This window comes from Opisthorchis viverrini (assembly GCF_000715545.1).
Source record: "Opisthorchis viverrini unplaced genomic scaffold opera_v5_346, whole genome shotgun sequence".
Classification (NCBI taxonomy): Eukaryota; Metazoa; Platyhelminthes; class Trematoda; order Opisthorchiida; family Opisthorchiidae; genus Opisthorchis; species Opisthorchis viverrini.
The window spans coordinates 20,990-38,384 of NW_008752004.1; the positions used below are offsets into that span (position 1 = coordinate 20,990).

Consider the following 17,395-nt stretch of genomic DNA (forward strand, 5'->3'; position numbering starts at 1 on the left):
GCTTGGACTTCAAAAGTGCAAAGCAAGGGAGCAAACAGGCTCCAACGTGCGACAGTCACACGTGCAAAGTCAGATACAAATGGCCGGATGACCTCAGGGCCAAATGGGTGAAGTGGTAAGGACAAACAAACGCCAGTTCATACATACACACTAAACACAAAAATGGGGCGGGGGTTACAAATGGGGGGATAATAAACGTGGGGAATTTCATTGTCAACATAACGGATGATACAGGGGGTGTCTGGTGCGTACTCAAAAAATCAAAGGTGGAAATCGGAATACACCGGAAATGAGTGAAATCACGTGGTCCATTGTGTCCACAGGTTCGGGCGTGTGTCCCGAAGCGCTGACAGTAAGGGCAGTCACGGTTCGGGATAGGCCATCTCGAAAGTTTGGTTGGGGCTGGACGTTGAAAGGTAGAGTGAAAGTACGGTCGGTTAGGGCGCAATGGCATGGGATGGTATGGTCGTCCTTGGGCTGGTGTCCAACGTCTGCTATGTTGTTGTTGTTGTTGAATGTGGACGGGGGCGAGGTGTGCCGCGTTCCTCTGCAGGACGCCCAAGATGTCCTGGTTCGCCACTTGTAGTGCCGCTGCAACCGAGTGAGGAGGACTACCCAAAAACCGCTCGCGGAGTTTAGAGGCTCGGGTACCAACAACGATCTGCTTAAGGATCTTTTCTTCCCACTGTCCGTCGGTTAACCCAGGAAAAGCGTCTTCACTTATTCGCCGCAATTCCGGGACAAAATTCGACAGTCTTTCGCCCGACAGTTGGATCCGTGACGGGTACCGATAGTGATGTTCGACTGGGTGGATCCGCTCTGTCAAGCATGCGCGAAGCCGTTCAAAGACATCTTCCGTGATCCCATCTCTCAAGATATGTTCGTCTCGTGCTATATCCCGAGCTTCTCCATCCAATAAGGAAAGCAGCANACTTGTAGTGCCGCTGCAACCGAGTGAGGCGGACTACCCAAAAACCGCTGGCGGAGTTTAGGGGCTCAGGTAACGTCAATGATCTGCTCAAGGATCTTTTATTCCCGCTGTCCGTTGGTTAACTCCGGAAAAGCGTCTTCAATTATTCGCCGCAGTTTTCGGACAAAATTCGACATTCTTTCGCCCGACAGTTGGATCCGTGACTGGAACCGATATTGATGTTCGACTGGGTGGATCCGCTCTATCAAGCATGCGCAAAGCCGTTCGAAGACATCTTCCGTGACCCCATCTTTCAATATATGTTTGTCTCGTACTATATCCCGAGCTTCTCCATCCAATAAGGAAAGCAGCACACGCTTTTGTTCACTGGCAGGAAACAGCTGGATGAATTCTGATGTGTCCGCTGCTCAGCGGCGGAAAATTTCACCCATGCAGAACTTATCTGGTGGTGGGATAGTGGGGGGAGATCGAGTGTGGGTGAATCCGGCGCTAATACCCGAAGACAGAAGTGAGAAAAACGACTGTAACATTCTTTAGCACAAGGACCAAAATGAACCGCCGGATGCGACACGTTCATCTTCAGTTTTTCCGTGGGATCGGGTACGCATCATTGGTAAGAATCCTGGTGTGGTCGCCAATTATGTAATATGTCTGCGTGTATAAAAGTATCCAAACTTACTGTGTGGATGTTCTGAGAATAGAAGCCGGGTGGGCTGAAAAGGAGAATGCGACGTATTAGTTGGATTTAACAGTAAGTTGGTAACTCTCGCCAACTGTCCACATAGAAGCACAAGAGCGTAGGTTCAACGGTTTATTCTCCGAACCTCTGAACACGTGGGGATTCAGGAGAGAGCGGGTCAACCACGGGGAACAGGGGGTACAAGCATATATGTGGTAGTCACTGGGGAGGGCGATCAATCTCATCTGTCCGGTATTCAGGGATGACTTCATTTTCTACCATCGTTACCGCCACCGCTTCTGAAAGTAGACAGAAGCGATTGTGATTAACGAGGGCGCGCAGTTTGACATTCGTCGGCACATTACCCGCGTAAACTGGCAAAAATTGCAAATCGGCGATGTTTAATGACCTTGACATTTCGCTCACTTAAAAAATGCTTCGTGCAACATGTCACGGGAAGATGCAAGTTGATTAGACCAACTTCCCATTAAAATAGCAACTTCGAAAACCCCATAGTTTCGGTGAACTCAATTTGGGTGCGTCAATAGCCTGCGGCCGAAGTCACGGATTGATACGCAGAATCCAAGCTTTCATGGTTTCACGGATTGATTCACAGGATCGAGGCTTTGTCCCAAGTTTCCCGGATCGGTTTTGTTCTTATCGGTCAGTAGCTGTCGCTGAAAGGCGCAAGTGAAAATAGGCTGTAGCACTGCTCTTTATGTTCTCAGCGCGGGGCAGTATGCTTGCCATCGCGAACATTCGCATAAATAATCGTCTAACAGTGCTTTAAACTGGGTTCTAGAAGGAGCGTGGACAACCATCGGAGGAAGCTCATTTCACGCAGCTACTACCCGAAATGAGAAAAGATTACGTCTAATGAATTTGTGTGCTCTGAGCTTGAAAATTTTCTTACTATGTCCTCGCCGGGTGTTTGCTGTGTCAAGGGTAAAAACCCTGTTTGCCAAGCTTTGTTCGAACAGGCCGTAAGTAAGAATTAGGCCCCCTCGAAGGCGACGCTACTCCAGGGGAAAGAGATCAAGCATCGCGAGACGCGTTTCGTAGTCCACAGATTTGAGGCCGGCAACCACTCTCTTAGCGGCCCGCTGGACACGCTCAATAAGGGTGACGTCTTTCNAAAGGCGTTCGCTGAATCCCCTCCAAACGACATATGGACACACTTTTCATCATTCAGAGGAAGGTGCCAGTCCAACGAGCACTGCCTTGCAGCGTCTACATCCATTTGGAGGGCACTGGCATTGAACCTCCAGGATTTCGAGTCGTCCGGAAAAAGTGAACATGGACTCGCAAGAACGTCTGGAAGATCGTTGACGTAGATCAGAAACAGGAGTGGTCCCAAGACGGAGCCTTGAGGAACTCCTATGGAGGCCGGCGCTGGAGAGGAATAGGTCGAGCTTATTCTTACTGTCGAGCCCAAGTTTCCCGGGTCGGTTTTTTTCTTGTCGGTCAGTGGCTGTCTTTCACCTGAAATGCACCAATGAAAAAAGAGTGCACACTGCTCCTTTTGTTCTCAGCGTGGGGCAGTATGCTTGCCAGCGCGAGGATTCGCATAAATAAATGTCTAATAGTGCTTTAAACTGGGTTCTAGAAGGAGCGTGAACAACCGTCGGAGGAGGTTCATTCCACGCAGCTACTACCCGAAATGATAAAAAAATTTTGTCTAATTCGTGTGTGTGCTCTGTGCTTGAAAATATCCTTACTATGTCCCCGCCGGGTGTTTGCCGGATCAACGGTGAAAAACCTCTTCGCCAAGCTTTGTTCAAACAGGGCACAAGTAAGAAAGGGCATAAGTGGGGCGCACAGGATTGAGGTTTCCGCTGAAGTTTCCCTGGTCGGCTTATTTCCGTTCAATGGTTGCCGTTTTCTGGTATTGCGCAAGGGAGAAAAGGCTGTAGCACTACTCTTTATTCTCTGGGCGCGGGGTAGCATGCTTACCTGCCCGAGGACCCGTACAAAAAAGTGTCTAATGCGGCTTTGAACTGGGATCTAGACTGAGTGTTGACAACTGCTGGAGAAAGGTCATTCCACTCAGTAAATACCCGGAATCGGAAAAAGTTGCCTGCGAAATATGTGCACACTGAGCTTGAGGTTCTTTTTACCATACCTGTTAGTTACCGTTTGTTAGTTCAAGGTGAGAAACCTGTTGGTCACACCTTATTCAGACAGAGCATAAATAAGTATTAAATCTCCTCGGATAGGATAGCCCAGCGGAAGCAGGCCAGGTATCACGAGGCACGTTTCGTAGTCCATAGGTTTTAGGTCGGCAGCCATTTTCGTGGCAGCTCGTCGATCACGCCAACAAGGGTTGCGTACTCGTGTCCTGAGTTGACATCTTGGTTGGCGAATCCAAGAAACGGTCAGAATTAGGCCCTGTAAAGTTTTTGGAGGTTCACGTGAGTGATACGAAAGTAGGTATGCCGAATCATCCGTGGAACGGCGAGTGCTTTTTGACGGGTTTTTCCACAGTACAGGAGGAGCATATGCGGGAAAAGGGCCATATACCGAAATAATTTTTTCTATACACAATGCAGGAAAAAGGCGTTCGCTGAGTCTCCCCCTAATTACATACGGTCGCACTCTTCGTCATTTAGGAGAAGGCGTCGAAACTCCAGCATTCAAAACCATCCACGAAAATCAAACATCCATTTCAAGGAAAATCTGGAAGGTTGCTGACTTGGATCAGAAGCAGAAATGGTCCCAAAACGGAGGCTTGAGGAACTCCAATAAAGACCGGCGCCAAAGAAAAATTGATCAGACCTACTTCACTAGGAACATTCTGTCTGATAGGAAACCTTAACCCAGCGTAGTATTTCCCCTCGAATCCAGTGGGACCCGAGATTGTGGAGCAGGGTAACATATGGGACTCGATCGAATGACTTTGGGATCTCCAAACATATGGCATCAACAATAAACTGTCCGTCCTTAGCATGGATTAAGCTGCCAATAGTTGCAAGCAAGTGTGTCGCTTACGAACGGTTTGGGTGATCCATGTTTCACGGTAATATCAAGTTGTAAGTGGTGAGGCCGCTTAATTTTCCTCGCTTCAGAACGCGATCCGTTACCTTTTTCTACGGATTCACTGATTGATACGAGAATCCAGGCTTTCGTCCAGGTTTCCCGGGTCGTTTTTCTTGTCGTTGCACGGAACGTTTGTGCGGGTCAAAGGCTAATAAATCTCTGGTGATAGTCACTCACCGCTTTTGTTAATTGGCATAACAACTGCTTCTGACGAAACACCAAGTGTAAACGTTTTTTCCAGTGTAAGAGACGTTTTATTCAGGAACTTCGGGTGAGCCTCGTTCGTCCTCAACGTTCTTAGAAGGTTTGGCTTGTGTAAGAAGTGACAAATGTTCCGCCCCGTGCAGAGCAAGTTGGTTTGATGCCTTTCGTAACTAAATCCTTACGAATTTTGATATGATTGGTCCTTATAACATATTGGCCTGTATATTGTTGTCTGTTTGTTTCAAATATAGCTATCGTGTCACGTGTAGACTTCCAGTTTCAGCACCTGCAGGCGGCTGGCTCATTTTTCCGGCGCAATTATATGTACTTATGTGGGACATTTTTCATTTTCTGGGTGAGATCTCACATGGTGGCCTTCCATTGGTGGCTTTCAAATATACGGCTGTTCTATATTTTATCGCTTATCGCTTTAAAAAAGGAATTTATGCCTCTTCTCCAGACGACCCCGCTTCATTTTAGGTGGCATTTAGCTCAACAGACTGCACGAAGTTTTTTGGGCTGAGAATCTTGACTGCCTCGTGAATTTTCTGAAAAACGGTTTTGTACAACCGTTCCACTCAAGCCGTTCCCAGTATTAATTGCTCACGGGAGCTACCTTTTTCAGGGGAGTCTGTGGTCTATGTTACCAGATTTATGGCCCAGTAGCGAAAGCAATACAACGTCGGCACACGATGGACATTATGCCCCAGGAGAGCCTTCAATTATGAATGATTAACGAAGTTGCTGATAGCACATTCGCAACTATTCTATTCCTACTTTAGATAGTATCTCGCCAACTGGGACCTCTGCCTGCAAACACGTGTAAATTGTTTGCCTGGCACTAACCGTCTCTAGAAAGATCTTTTACCAAGCATTCAGTCGAACCTAACCATCCCGGATTCGCGCCGTAAATTTTCTCCGCCCAAACGTTCAACTACTTCGCTTACGATGCTTGCTTGACCACATGCATCGTCAATACCGCTTTCTCTCAAGCGTCTTTTAAGCCTAAATTCCAAAATGTTAACCAGTGTGTCTGCTCATTTTCAACGTAGGCGTTACTTTGGAGTAGAAACTTATTGTTTACGAGTCGCAACTCGCATTTGTCCAAACCTGTTCATTCTAACTCAAAATTTTGGTGAAACTGGCATTCAACTCAACGTCAAAGTTCACTCATAGTCAGCAAGTGTTTTGAGCCCTTGTTCAAATCAACCGTTTTTATCACTGTAAGGGTCATACCTTCTGCATCATTTTCCTATTTTATCACAATTTACGATTACTTACTGTTCGACGAGAATATCTCCTTGATTCTGGCTGCCCTAACTCTGTGATATGGCCGGCCACGTTTAAATTGTAACGGCGTGATCGTGCTCTAGTTGGTATGATTTTTACAATATTGGATATGGGTGTGGAATCCGCGGTAACACCATCGCAATTCCGCACTTTAGTTCATGTATAAACGCACGTAGAAGTGAAAATTTTGGCTTTAGTGGATACAATTAGTGTCGTCAGGACTTGGGGAGGAATCGTTTGAGAACAGATTCTGAATAGTAGGTGGGGGTTGTTTTAACTTTCGGGTGTATTACTGGAGGTTGGCAGTGCGGCAATGAGACACCCACAGCCGATAACTCAAGAGAGGAATAAGGGCGGAGAGGTCTATTGGGAAGCACTCAGTTTAACAAGTGTGCTGCGGTATGAAAGTCGGGAGAAGTGAAATTGTTAGCTAGGGCAGCAACAGAAAGTTTTGAAATCTTGATAGGAGAGACTCGGTGTCGCAATGGACTCGGCACAGGCAGGATTCACCATTGGGGGAAACGGTGCAGGGAATGTCGACAGAAGTAATCAGATACGTGATTTGTGAGTGGGAATCGGCACAATCTCTGATATTAATGCACATGCCCCTGTGGGCAGTTCACGAGATTTGGTGAAATGGCTGTAGATGGTTGGTTGAGGTAAGCTCTTTACGTAGATCACCGAATTGAGGAATTAACTTTCTCCGGAATTCCTAACAGCTATAACCTAGGGAAGCAAATATCGGCCTTGTGAAACAAACCCAATCCGCCTCGTCACAACACTTATCTTTGGTTACCTCTCAGATGTTTTGCTCGCATGAGTGAATATTTTTCTTTGCTGAAGTTGGTGTCCTGGATGCAAAGGTGGATACCCCGCAAACTATACTATAACAGGGGAAGGTGAAAGCCCATTGAACCTTACAATGCATCTATCCTTGACTTTGGTCATTATTGTTTCGCATGTTTTTGCTCTCACACAAGTTTTGGATGGATCAGTCAAGAAAGGTGGCAACAATAAGTAGGCTTTTTAGTCACCTTCGCTCTTCCCACTATTGATGGAGGTCGTCAATCATTTGGTGTGATTTTATTAGAAATTGAAAGTAAGACATTGAAACCAACGCTTACTGAGTTAGGGGTTTGCTTTAATTTCGCACGAGCAATGTGAGATGTAATGTTGACCAGGGGAACCCTGAAAATGTTGTTACGGGCAGCCGTTCGATCGGAATATTAGGAAACTTTGCAAAGGCCGGATTGAGCCTATCGATGACGTATAAGTTGCTAGTTTATATGCACTCCGTACGAACTTATTGGCACCGGCATTGACGATTACCTCTAGGCAACGGTGCAGGGCTCCAGCTCCGCTTACTCAATAGTGGGGCCAATGGAATACGTTGGTGAACCTCTACAACGCCCAAAGAATCAATTACTAGGAAAGAAATGTCGTAACGTTTCTCTCAGAATGTGACTTCAAGTATTGTAACATGATCCCAAAAGTGCGAGACTCTGTGTGCAAGGCTAAATCTCTGTCGAAAGCAATTACCACCATCCTCTCCAAAAATAATCTCCACTCCGCAAAGCCCGCCCTAATAAAACTTAATTGCTGAGCCATAGAATTCGCAAAAACCAGTCACATTATTTGCAAGTGGTGCGCCTTCTGATGGTTTGCACTATCTAAAGTGTGTGGGCGCAATAAAGAAATCTCATACAAAACTGTTGCAACAGGTCTGTGAGATCGGTAGAAAAATACACATTGCACAGCTCACTTTGTAAACGTTGCCGGACTCGAACTCAGATGAATGCTACTTCGCAAGCGGAAATGAAGCCACCCTCATGCCTTCATGAAACCCCAGAACCCCCGAGTATCCACCCGAAATATAGAAAATTCAGCTTCCTGGAGTTCGAGAGAATACAACGCACTCGTTATCCAAAATGAGCCTCTCCCATCTAACTATCCCGTTTCATTCTTGCAAGAGGCGGATCAGGGCTGTTAAACTCATCAGTGAAACGTTCGGTTGAGATATGTTCAAATTCACTGTAACGAACCCTACTTTCTGTGTATCTACCTTGGCTTAAAATGTGCAAAAATGTGGTGTAAAGCCATCAAAAATGTTTGGGTGCCACTTGTCGCGAGATTCTTATAGCCAAATCCTTTTTATTTAAAAATTCAGCAGACTTCCAATGTGTCAAATACAACCACTTCTACTCTGGAACTAAACGCTAACTTTTCATCCTGTCCAAACAGCATAACCTCCGGTGATAAATGCCTAGGCTGTCCGAAAACACGTACAACGGTTCATCAAAGGAGAACCCTTTCTGAGCCGCTGTCGGTCTCTTCTGGAATAAAATCCCCGGCAAAACAGTTTGTTCTCATTCACTGCTCTTGAACGCAGTATCGAACGTCTTCCCAAAAATTTTTACGACGTTCTCCATCCGTCGGTCACCGTCTTCTGACCTCTTCAAATGGTTCCCGGTTTTTAATTGGTCCTGTGAGTGCAGGTGCTCTGCGGGCCAACCACCAGGAGCGACAGAACCTCGCCGTTTTCTTTTACCTTTTCGGGTACTTAACCATACCCGTGGTCAGATCGGACATCTTAGTAACCGAATCCATGAGCCCTTGGTCCTCTCACTGTGCAGACTTAATAAGCAAAAAGGTTTCACAGATTTACGGATTGATACGCAGAATCGAGGCTTTTGCCCAAGTTTCCCGGGTCGGTTTAGTTCTTGTCGGTCGGTGGGTCGGTTTATAGGTTAATAGGTTATAGGTTAACTGAATTATTTTACCCAGGCTTACCGAATCTGGGAGCGGTATAGAACAGTTTACGATAATGGTCTACGAGTGTGTGGTATTCAGTTCGTATGTATAAACCTAAAGATTTTCGACTGGCCCTACACGTCCTTGTGAAGTTCGTGAACTAATGTTGCGCGGCAAAGCAAAATTAACGACACAGCCTCTTAGTCAGCTCCGAGAATGACGGTGGTGGTGGGTTTCCCGTTTATTTATTGTCTGTTCGTATATAGGAAGGCCAGACACCAGGGTCCAACACGGCTGAAAGTGCGAGAGAGAAGAACTTAAATTACTACAGACGTAAACTCATCGAGCATCGAGAAATAGATGCCCGTTTGAAGGAAGGTTTGTACAGCGTGTGAGTGTTTTATAGGTTCACGTAGCTCGAGAGAAAGCAAAGGCAGTAACAAAGGAATATGAAAAGGCGGAAGATGATCTAAAAGCCCTTCAAAGTGTTGGCCAGGTAAAGCTGTCCCTTTCATGTTAACCGTACTAGGTTGTTGGTGATGTACTCAAACAGCTGACCGAAGATCACTGTAAGTCCATATTATGGATGTGTTTCAAATGCTGATGTTGAAAAAACTGCCACCTACGGTGGGTGGCCTAATATAGCTGATCGCTTGGACACAGTTGTGGCACTGTTCGCTTAACCGAAGTCAGTGTGTGTAGTCTGAACATGGCCGCGTTGAGGTTGTGAGAGGCCCACTATGTGGTTCATGTAGTTGTAGTTTGTCTTTAGGCGTTCGGTGCGTACAGAAAGCCGAAGCTCATCACGCTCAAAGATATTATTTTTATACATGTGCGTACGGGTAAGTACGACATCTCAACGAATAGACTAGTTTGTGTGGGTTGGTGTCGGTGAATTTGTAACGGAGCCGTTAGAAGGCGTGCAACGGTTACTTCCACTGAAGAATGTATCTAACACCAGAAGCTGAGTTGGTTGGCCATGTGTTGTATATGCCGAACCATCGTTTGCCGAAGAAAGTGCTGTTTTCCATGTCCAACAGAGTGGCGGAAACAGAGGTGAACAACCCTTGCCCTGGCAGAAGGCTATGAAGGATATCACGAAACTTTTGGATGCTGTTATATAGTGACTTAATGTTTCCCACTGTGCCCGGTTAGAGACGCTGCAAGGTGTGGCTGCCAACCAGTGCCAGTAGCGTTCTAGTTGCCAGTTTCTATCCAGATTGCCTGAATAATTGTCTGGAGGTGTAGGCGCTTCGGAACGATTGTAACAAGCTAGCTATAAGTCCCTTCACCTCCCACCTTTATTCCCTTCTTCATAATTTCAAATGAATCATGGTTGTACGGTAGTGAAGCATCGGTGTTGAACACTGATGTCATGCCTTCGATGACGGTGATGATGCAAGGAATAGGTCTTTGAACGGAAACTAGATAGTAAAAGAATCAAGTTAGTGGAATGCGGACGACCCGAGTGAAAGATAGTAGTATTGAAAGATAGTAGTAGCAGTATTGATGTCATGCTTCGATGACGGTGATGATGCAAGGAATAGGTCTTTGAACGGAAACTAGATAGTAAAAGAATCAAGTTAGTGGAATGCGGACGACCCGAGTGAAAGATAGTAGTATTGAAAGATAGTAGTAGCAGTATATAGTGCATGGCCTATCGCTTCACGTTGCCCATAAGTTAACCCGGTAGTTTCCGCTCGATTGGCGAACTTCAGCCTGTTGAAACGGCGTCGGGTGTCTTGGACAAGAGTGCAAACATGGCGGTTATCAACAGTGCCGCAGGATCCCTGTTCAAAGCTGTTACCTTAATGTAGTGATAGTTCTTCAACGCTGCAGTGAACGTGCCGCACACTGTTTGGAAATCGTACCCTTAAGGTGCAGTCATTCCAGAAAGGCCAATGAGGAGCAGCCTGTCAAAAAGCGACGAGTCTTCTACTGCGAGAAATTATTTTACGCGGTGGCCTGGATGTACGGTTGTGCTATTCTCTGTGATAGGATTGTGAAGGTAGCGACGCGCTACCTTCACGCGACCAGCATGTACATAATTTTAGGACTGAGATGCTCAACAGGTGCTTGTTGTGCTGCACGCTCGAGCCAGGTTAGCCTCCTGCTGCTACGTGGGTCAGACTAGTGAATCTGACCCGTAAGAGTACATTCAAAAAGCCCTGACAACCGCTGCTTTACCATTCAAGCTTTTGAGGCAGGCTCAAGGTGGGTTAAATTGACCACACCCTGACCAACCGCGAAGTGTCCCTATCCATTGAATGATGCGCTTTGGTCAACCCATCAGCCAGTCCCGTAACCAGTGTCCCCCGTCCAAGTCATCGCCCTTCAAAATAAACAAAAATAACTCCTCAATAAGCTCTATAGATGTGACTCACGTTAGAACCTTTAACATCCGCACTAGTTGTCTAATAGAGCATCAGGAATCTCTCAAAAATACCTTGCTTCCTCTCTCGATGTTTATTGTGTCTCAGAATTACAAGCAAGACCCCACTTCCGCCGTGCATTTTAATTCGCTTAGTAGAGCTCAGGTGTTAGACATTCCATTCGTCGGGTATCTGGTGGTCCTGACGCAATGGCTCGTGGGATTTGCACTCAACCACAGGGCTGAAAGCGCCTTACTATACTGGATTCTGATAATCGGTCCTCTTTGCACTGTACGGTTATTGATTTAATTGATCTCAATGCAGGTCGATCCTGTGCACGTACCAACATACACAGCGACAGACTGCATTTTGAACGTGTCTTGACTGTTTCGGATACAGTTATCCGAGCATATAACGTGGACACCCAATTTGGACGACCAAGCCAAACAGGTAGCGTATTTGTAGTCGATGCTCTTAGTGTGTGTAGTAGCTGCTTCGGTATTTGTAGTCCTCTTAGTGTGTGTAGTAGCTGCTTCGGTGTGTCAGAAAGTTTGCGCGTGTGCGTGTCCGTTCGTCGTTCCACCATCGATCGATCTTGTGACTTGAGTGGCTGATTGGATGTGTGTCCGATTGGTCGGCTCGCGTGAGCTCTGTGGGTTGACTGGATATGTGACTCAGTTGTTTTGCTTGCCTGCCACGAAAGCGGACCAGTTTGGCCGCGTGTACCCAATACACCCGTGTCCGTACTTACGCGTTCTTCTGACTTACTGCGAACCACAATACTGGTGAGGATCTGACGAACCCATCTTACCAAATGTCTATCGGAAAGCTAGAAGAATTTACTGCTACTGGAGGTTCCTGGAACCAATATGTGGAACGGGTGAATTGTTACTTTCTTGCTAACGAGATCACCGACGACAAGCGGAAAGTGAACATACTTCTTACGATTTGTGGTTCGGCGACATACAGTTTGATACGCAGCTTGGTCTCTCCTGATTTACCAAATACGAAAACTTTTGACGAGCTTGTGTTTATCGTTTCCAAGCATTACAATCCTAAACCTTCTGTTATCGCTCAGAGATTCAAGTTCAATACAAGGGTACAAAAGGAAGGAGAATCCATTGCGGATTTCGTAGCGGAATTACGGAGTCTTACGGAGCACTGTGACTACGGAGATTTTCGGAACGATATGCTCAGAGATCGATTGGTAGTTGGTGTGAGAAACGCCCGCATACAACAGTGTTTACTTGCTGACAGTAACTTAACTTTGGAAACGGCTTACGATACTGCGGTGGCATTGGAAGCAGCAGAAAATAACGCAACCTTGTTACAATCTGTGCAACCTACCGTGACATCAGAGTCGGTGGATTCATCGTATCAGGTGAATCGATTACAGCAACCGTCGAACAGAACACAGTTTAAGTGTTATCGTTGTGGAGGCCGTCACAATCATCCGAAGGATTGCCGGCACACACAAACTGTTTGCAATCGCTGTAAGAAACGAGGCCACCTCGCGAAAGTGTGCCGCTCAGCACCAGCGTTCGATACTAGCGCTGCTGTTACAAATCAAGTTACAAGGTCGGAAATCCCAGAATACGTCCTTCATGCAGCCGCTCCCACCAACCGCGTTCAACCGCCGTATCAAGTAGAACTACAGGTGAACAGTGCGCCAATGGTTTTCGAGCTGGATACGGGTAGTGCCGTAACACTATGCAGTGAAAAGTCATGGCAAGACAACCTGGGACCGACCGTGAAAGGTAACCTTCAGCAAGCCCCAGTCCGGCTTCGAACATATACAGGAGAAGAGGTGAAGTTGCTGGGGACGAAAAATGTGAATGTTTCATATAAGGGTGTGACGGTGAACGAAACCATATATATTGCTGAAGGAAGTGGTCCAAACCTGTTGGGACGTGATTGGCTTCAACAACTACCCATACTTACGTTAAACCAGGTCTCGACACTCCCGGAGGTTCAATCTCTTATCCGCAATTATGAAGAAGTATTTTCTGAGCCGAATACTGGCAAGTTCTCCGGGGGAAAGGTGAATATATACGTTCCGCCTGGAACACAACCGCGATTCCTGAAGGCTCGGTCATTGCCCTACTTGATGCGTCCAAAGGTTGAAGAAGAACTTAACCGTTTGCAACGGGAAGGAATAATTCAAAGCACGGAGTTCTCGGAGTGGGCCACACCAATCGTGCCAATACTGAAACCGGACGGCACAGTTAGAATTTGCGGTGACTATAAAACCACGGTCAATGCCAGCACACCCCCAGAACATTACCCGTTACCTAAAATCGAAGATGTCTATGCACAAATCGGTAAGAGCAAATATTTTTCAAAACTAGACCTAGCTCATGCTTATGAGCAATTGGAATTAACGGAGGAGGCGAAACCTGTTACAACCATCAGTACTCATAGAGGTCTGTTTATGTTTAATCGCCTTCCTTTTGGAATCCATTCCGCTCCATCCATATTTCAACGCACAATTGAAAATGTTATCGCGGGGATACCTAAAACGTTCGTCTATCTAGACGATATTCTGATAACCGGGTGTACCATTGAGGAGCATTTAAAGTTGCTGAAACTGGTACTCGATCGTTTGAAGGAGTGTGGACTACGAATAAAGAAAGAGAAGTGTGACTTCCTGGTAGATCATGTGGACTATTTGGGTTTCCGCATCAGTGCGGATGGTTTGGCCCCTCTAGCCGAGAAAATACGTCCAATATTAGAGGCACCGCAACCAAGGAATAAACATGAACTAAGATCTTTCTTGGGCATGGTTAATCACTATGCGAGGTTTATCCCGCAAGCTGCCACACTTTTTCACCCACTGAATTACTTGCTACGTCAGGGAGTCAGCTGGATTTGGAATCAAGAACAAGAGAAGGCGTTTCAACAGGCGAAACGTGCCCTTACGAATCCTCCGGTGCTTACTCATTTCGATTCAACACAGCCCATTGTTCTCGCTTGTGATGCTTCACCATATGGTGTTGGAGCTGTGTTATCGCAGAAGGATAAATCGGGAATCCTCAAACCAGTTGCTTACGCTTCACGATCTTTGTCGCCTTCTGAGAGGAATTACGCACAAATTGATAAGGAGGCATTGGCGATTCTGTTCGGAGTAACGCGCTTTCAGCACTACCTTTTCGGACAAACGTTCGACATATTTACGGACCACAAGCCTCTACTTGGAATTCTCGGAGAAAATAAACCAATACCTCAAATGACGTCGCCTAGAATGCAACGTTGGGCCTTAAAACTTGCATGCTATCGGTATCATTTGCGGTATGCTCCAGGACAAGGGAATCTCACAGCGGATGCCCTAAGTCGCCTACCATTACGAGATGTACCATTACACACACCGAAACCGGCCGAACTGGTAAATCTAATGAGTTGGGTTGATGATTTGCCTATCACTGCTGCGGAAATACGAGTAGAAACAAGAAAGGACCCAGAGCTCTCACGAGTCCTTCGTTTCACTTCATACGGGTGGCCGGAGAATGTTGGAAGTGCACTAAGCGGATTCTACGAACGATCGTCGGAGCTAAGTGTAGAAGACGGATGTTTATTATGGGGAGCAAGAGTGATAATTCCGAGGCGCTACCGTCCGGACATTTTAAGGGAATTACATTCAGGCCATCCAGGTAACACGCGAATGAAGGCTTTAGCCAGACACTATGTCTGGTGGCCTGGTATCGATCACGATGTGGAAATGGTCGTGCAAGGGTGTGAAGCGTGTCAGCAAAGTAGGGCTTTGCCCGCAGCAGCGCCCATATCACCATGGCAGTGGCCGTCACGACCGTGGAGCCGCATACACGTGGATTATTGTGGCCCTGTTGAAGGTTACATGATCCTGGTGATTGTCGATGCATATTCCAAGTGGATAGAGGCGATACCCACTAGAACTGCATCTAGTGCGTCGACCATGTCTATACTTCGCAGCGTTTTTGCATTGCATGGTGTGCCTGATACGATTGTTTCTGATAATGGCACGGCTTTTACCAGTGCGGAATTTCAGCAGTTTCTGAGAGCCAACGGGATTGAGCATGTTCTAACACCACCATACCATCCCGCTTCTAACGGCCTGGCGGAACGCGCGGTGGCAACGGTAAAGAATGGATTGAGAAAACAAAGCCCAGGTCCCCTACAAACAAGGTTGGACAAGTTTTTGCTGCAGTACAGAATTACGCCGCACACTACTACTGGTCAGGCTCCCTGCGAATTGCTAATGGGACGAAGACTTCGAACACGTTTGGATCTACTGCGGCCGGATTTGGCGCTTAGGGTCAAACAACAGCAGTGCTCCATGAAGCAAAACGCAGATAAACACGCCCGACCTCGCACATTACGAGATGGCGAGGAGGTTTACGTCAAACTTCAGCCTTCAGATTATGAATGGGTGCGTGGATGTGTGAAGTCGACAAACCGTAACGTTATTGACATGCTGTTAGAAGACGGGAGGATAATACGCCGTCATTTAGACCATATCAGAACTAGGAAGCATGGACCAGATGCGGAACAAACACTGGAGACGCCAGTGCAGGTGGACCCCGGACCGAAGCAAGAGAGTTTGGAAACGCCCACAGATGCGTCAAGGTGTCTGCGCCGGTCGGCTAGGGAGTCAAAGCCGGTCGAACGTTATCAAGCTGGAGTTGGCTAAATCTAGCGGTGGAGGACTGTAGTAGCTGCTTCGGTGTGTCAGAAAGTTTGCGCGTGTGCGTGTCCGTTCGTCGTTCCACCATCGATCTGGCATGTGACTTGAGTGGCTGATTGGATGTGTGTCCGATTGGTCGGCTCGCGTGAGCGCTGTGGGTTGACTGGATATGTGACTCAGTTGTTTTGCTTGCCTGCCACGAAAGCGGGCCAGTTTGGCCGCGTGTACTCAATACACCCGTGTCCATACTTACGCGTTCTTCTGACTTACTGTGAACCACAATAGTGTGGATATTAGGGAACAGCTTCTTTGGTTGTGTGGTGAATGTGGACTGTTCTCGGCCAGTACGAACTTTCAGCACATGCGGTCGTATCAAGTTTGATCTTAGATCACCAATGACAAACCAGTCATGAATTCGTTTGGATCACCTGGCTATCACTTACCGTTGGGAAGCTTCAACTGAAGACTCGCCTTCCTTCTGGAGTACGCAGATTGTCTCCGGTCATTGTGCATGCCCGGTTATCGCTTCGCCGTCTGACAGAATTACGTGTGTCGAAGCATGGAATTTCCGTTCGTCAGCTTGAACGACATTTAGCGGCTCAGCAATATCAAGCTGATCTGGCTGAGGGGCTACTGGAACCGCACAGACGTGCTGATATTGGAGGTTGCTTAGAGTTAAAGAAGCTATGTTGTTAGCTTTTAGAACTCTGTCTGAGCCCTCTGACTCAATGAAATGAACACTGGGTGTCATTTAGACTGGAAGATCTTATTATTACCATAAAATTCAAATCAGCAACTAGCGACAATGATGGCGCACGCAGACCCATCACACGCCGGATAACCGAGAGCCGGAAGAACGGCAGAAAACGCTGGTGGATTGTAAAAGTCCAAGAGGTGGAGGTTTTCGCTGCAAGAACCAGCCGCGCCCTATTTCAGCTGATTCGATCAGTCGGCCAAAAGAAGACAATTGTCAGCGAAACGATACGCGAAAAAAAATGGAACGATAGTTGACTCCCTCAATGGTCTCGGGTGATGGGCCGAACGTTTCAGAAGGACCCAACGAGTCTGAGTGGAAAACCGATACCCTTCTCCGTCAGCAGAAATCCGGCGATAGATCACCATCTCAACACGACAAGTCACCTACCCCGGATGACCTGTACCCTGTACTTTTCAAGGAAGGTGACGACGACCTAGTTAACAGCCTGACAATCTAACTTCACAAGATTTGGACCGAAAACAGGATACCAGTTGAATGAAGCTCTTCGACCGTCATCCCAGTCTTCATAGGACAAGAATGTCATCCGAAAACTATCGTGGCATCAGCCCGGTCTCCGTTTTATCTAAGATGCTCTCTGGCGCTTTTCCGCATAGGTTAGTCGACTGTAAGGGAGACAGATTCGTGGGAATCGAGGCTCACTTCACTCTTGCCGAGGATGCATTGGCTGTATTTTTACGTCGAGACAGATTCTTGAATA

The 17,395-nt window shown here is 46.9% G+C and overlaps 3 protein-coding genes across 3 annotated transcripts in view; 1 reads left to right on the forward strand and 2 right to left on the reverse strand.

Moving 5' to 3' along the window:
• T265_10215 (hypothetical protein) overlaps window positions 1-11,508 on the forward strand; it is a gene marked incomplete at both ends in the record, with an annotated part of 18,358 nt that extends 6,850 nt beyond the window's left edge. Inside the window, one exon of the mRNA XM_009176524.1 lies at window positions 11,429-11,508. Within this exon, the coding sequence (XP_009174788.1) occupies window positions 11,429-11,508 (80 nt within the window). The remainder of the gene's footprint in view (window positions 1-11,428) is intronic.
• T265_10216 (hypothetical protein) lies at window positions 56-1,508 on the reverse strand (the record flags this gene model as incomplete). Its single annotated transcript, XM_009176525.1, is given in 3 exon segments — window positions 56-944; window positions 1,055-1,287; window positions 1,299-1,508. The coding sequence occupies 3 exon segments, from the start codon at window positions 1,506-1,508 to the stop codon at window positions 56-58; spliced, it is 1,332 nt and encodes a 443-aa protein (XP_009174789.1).
• Window positions 5,491-10,268, reverse strand: T265_15088 (hypothetical protein; the record flags this gene model as incomplete). The annotated part of the gene is made up of 4 exons (XM_009176537.1): window positions 5,491-5,566; window positions 5,628-5,701; window positions 10,020-10,142; window positions 10,184-10,268. Coding segments are annotated over 4 exons (357 nt in total), but the record flags the coding sequence as incomplete, so codon positions are not given.
• Window positions 11,509-17,395: the final 5,887 nt, after the last annotated feature.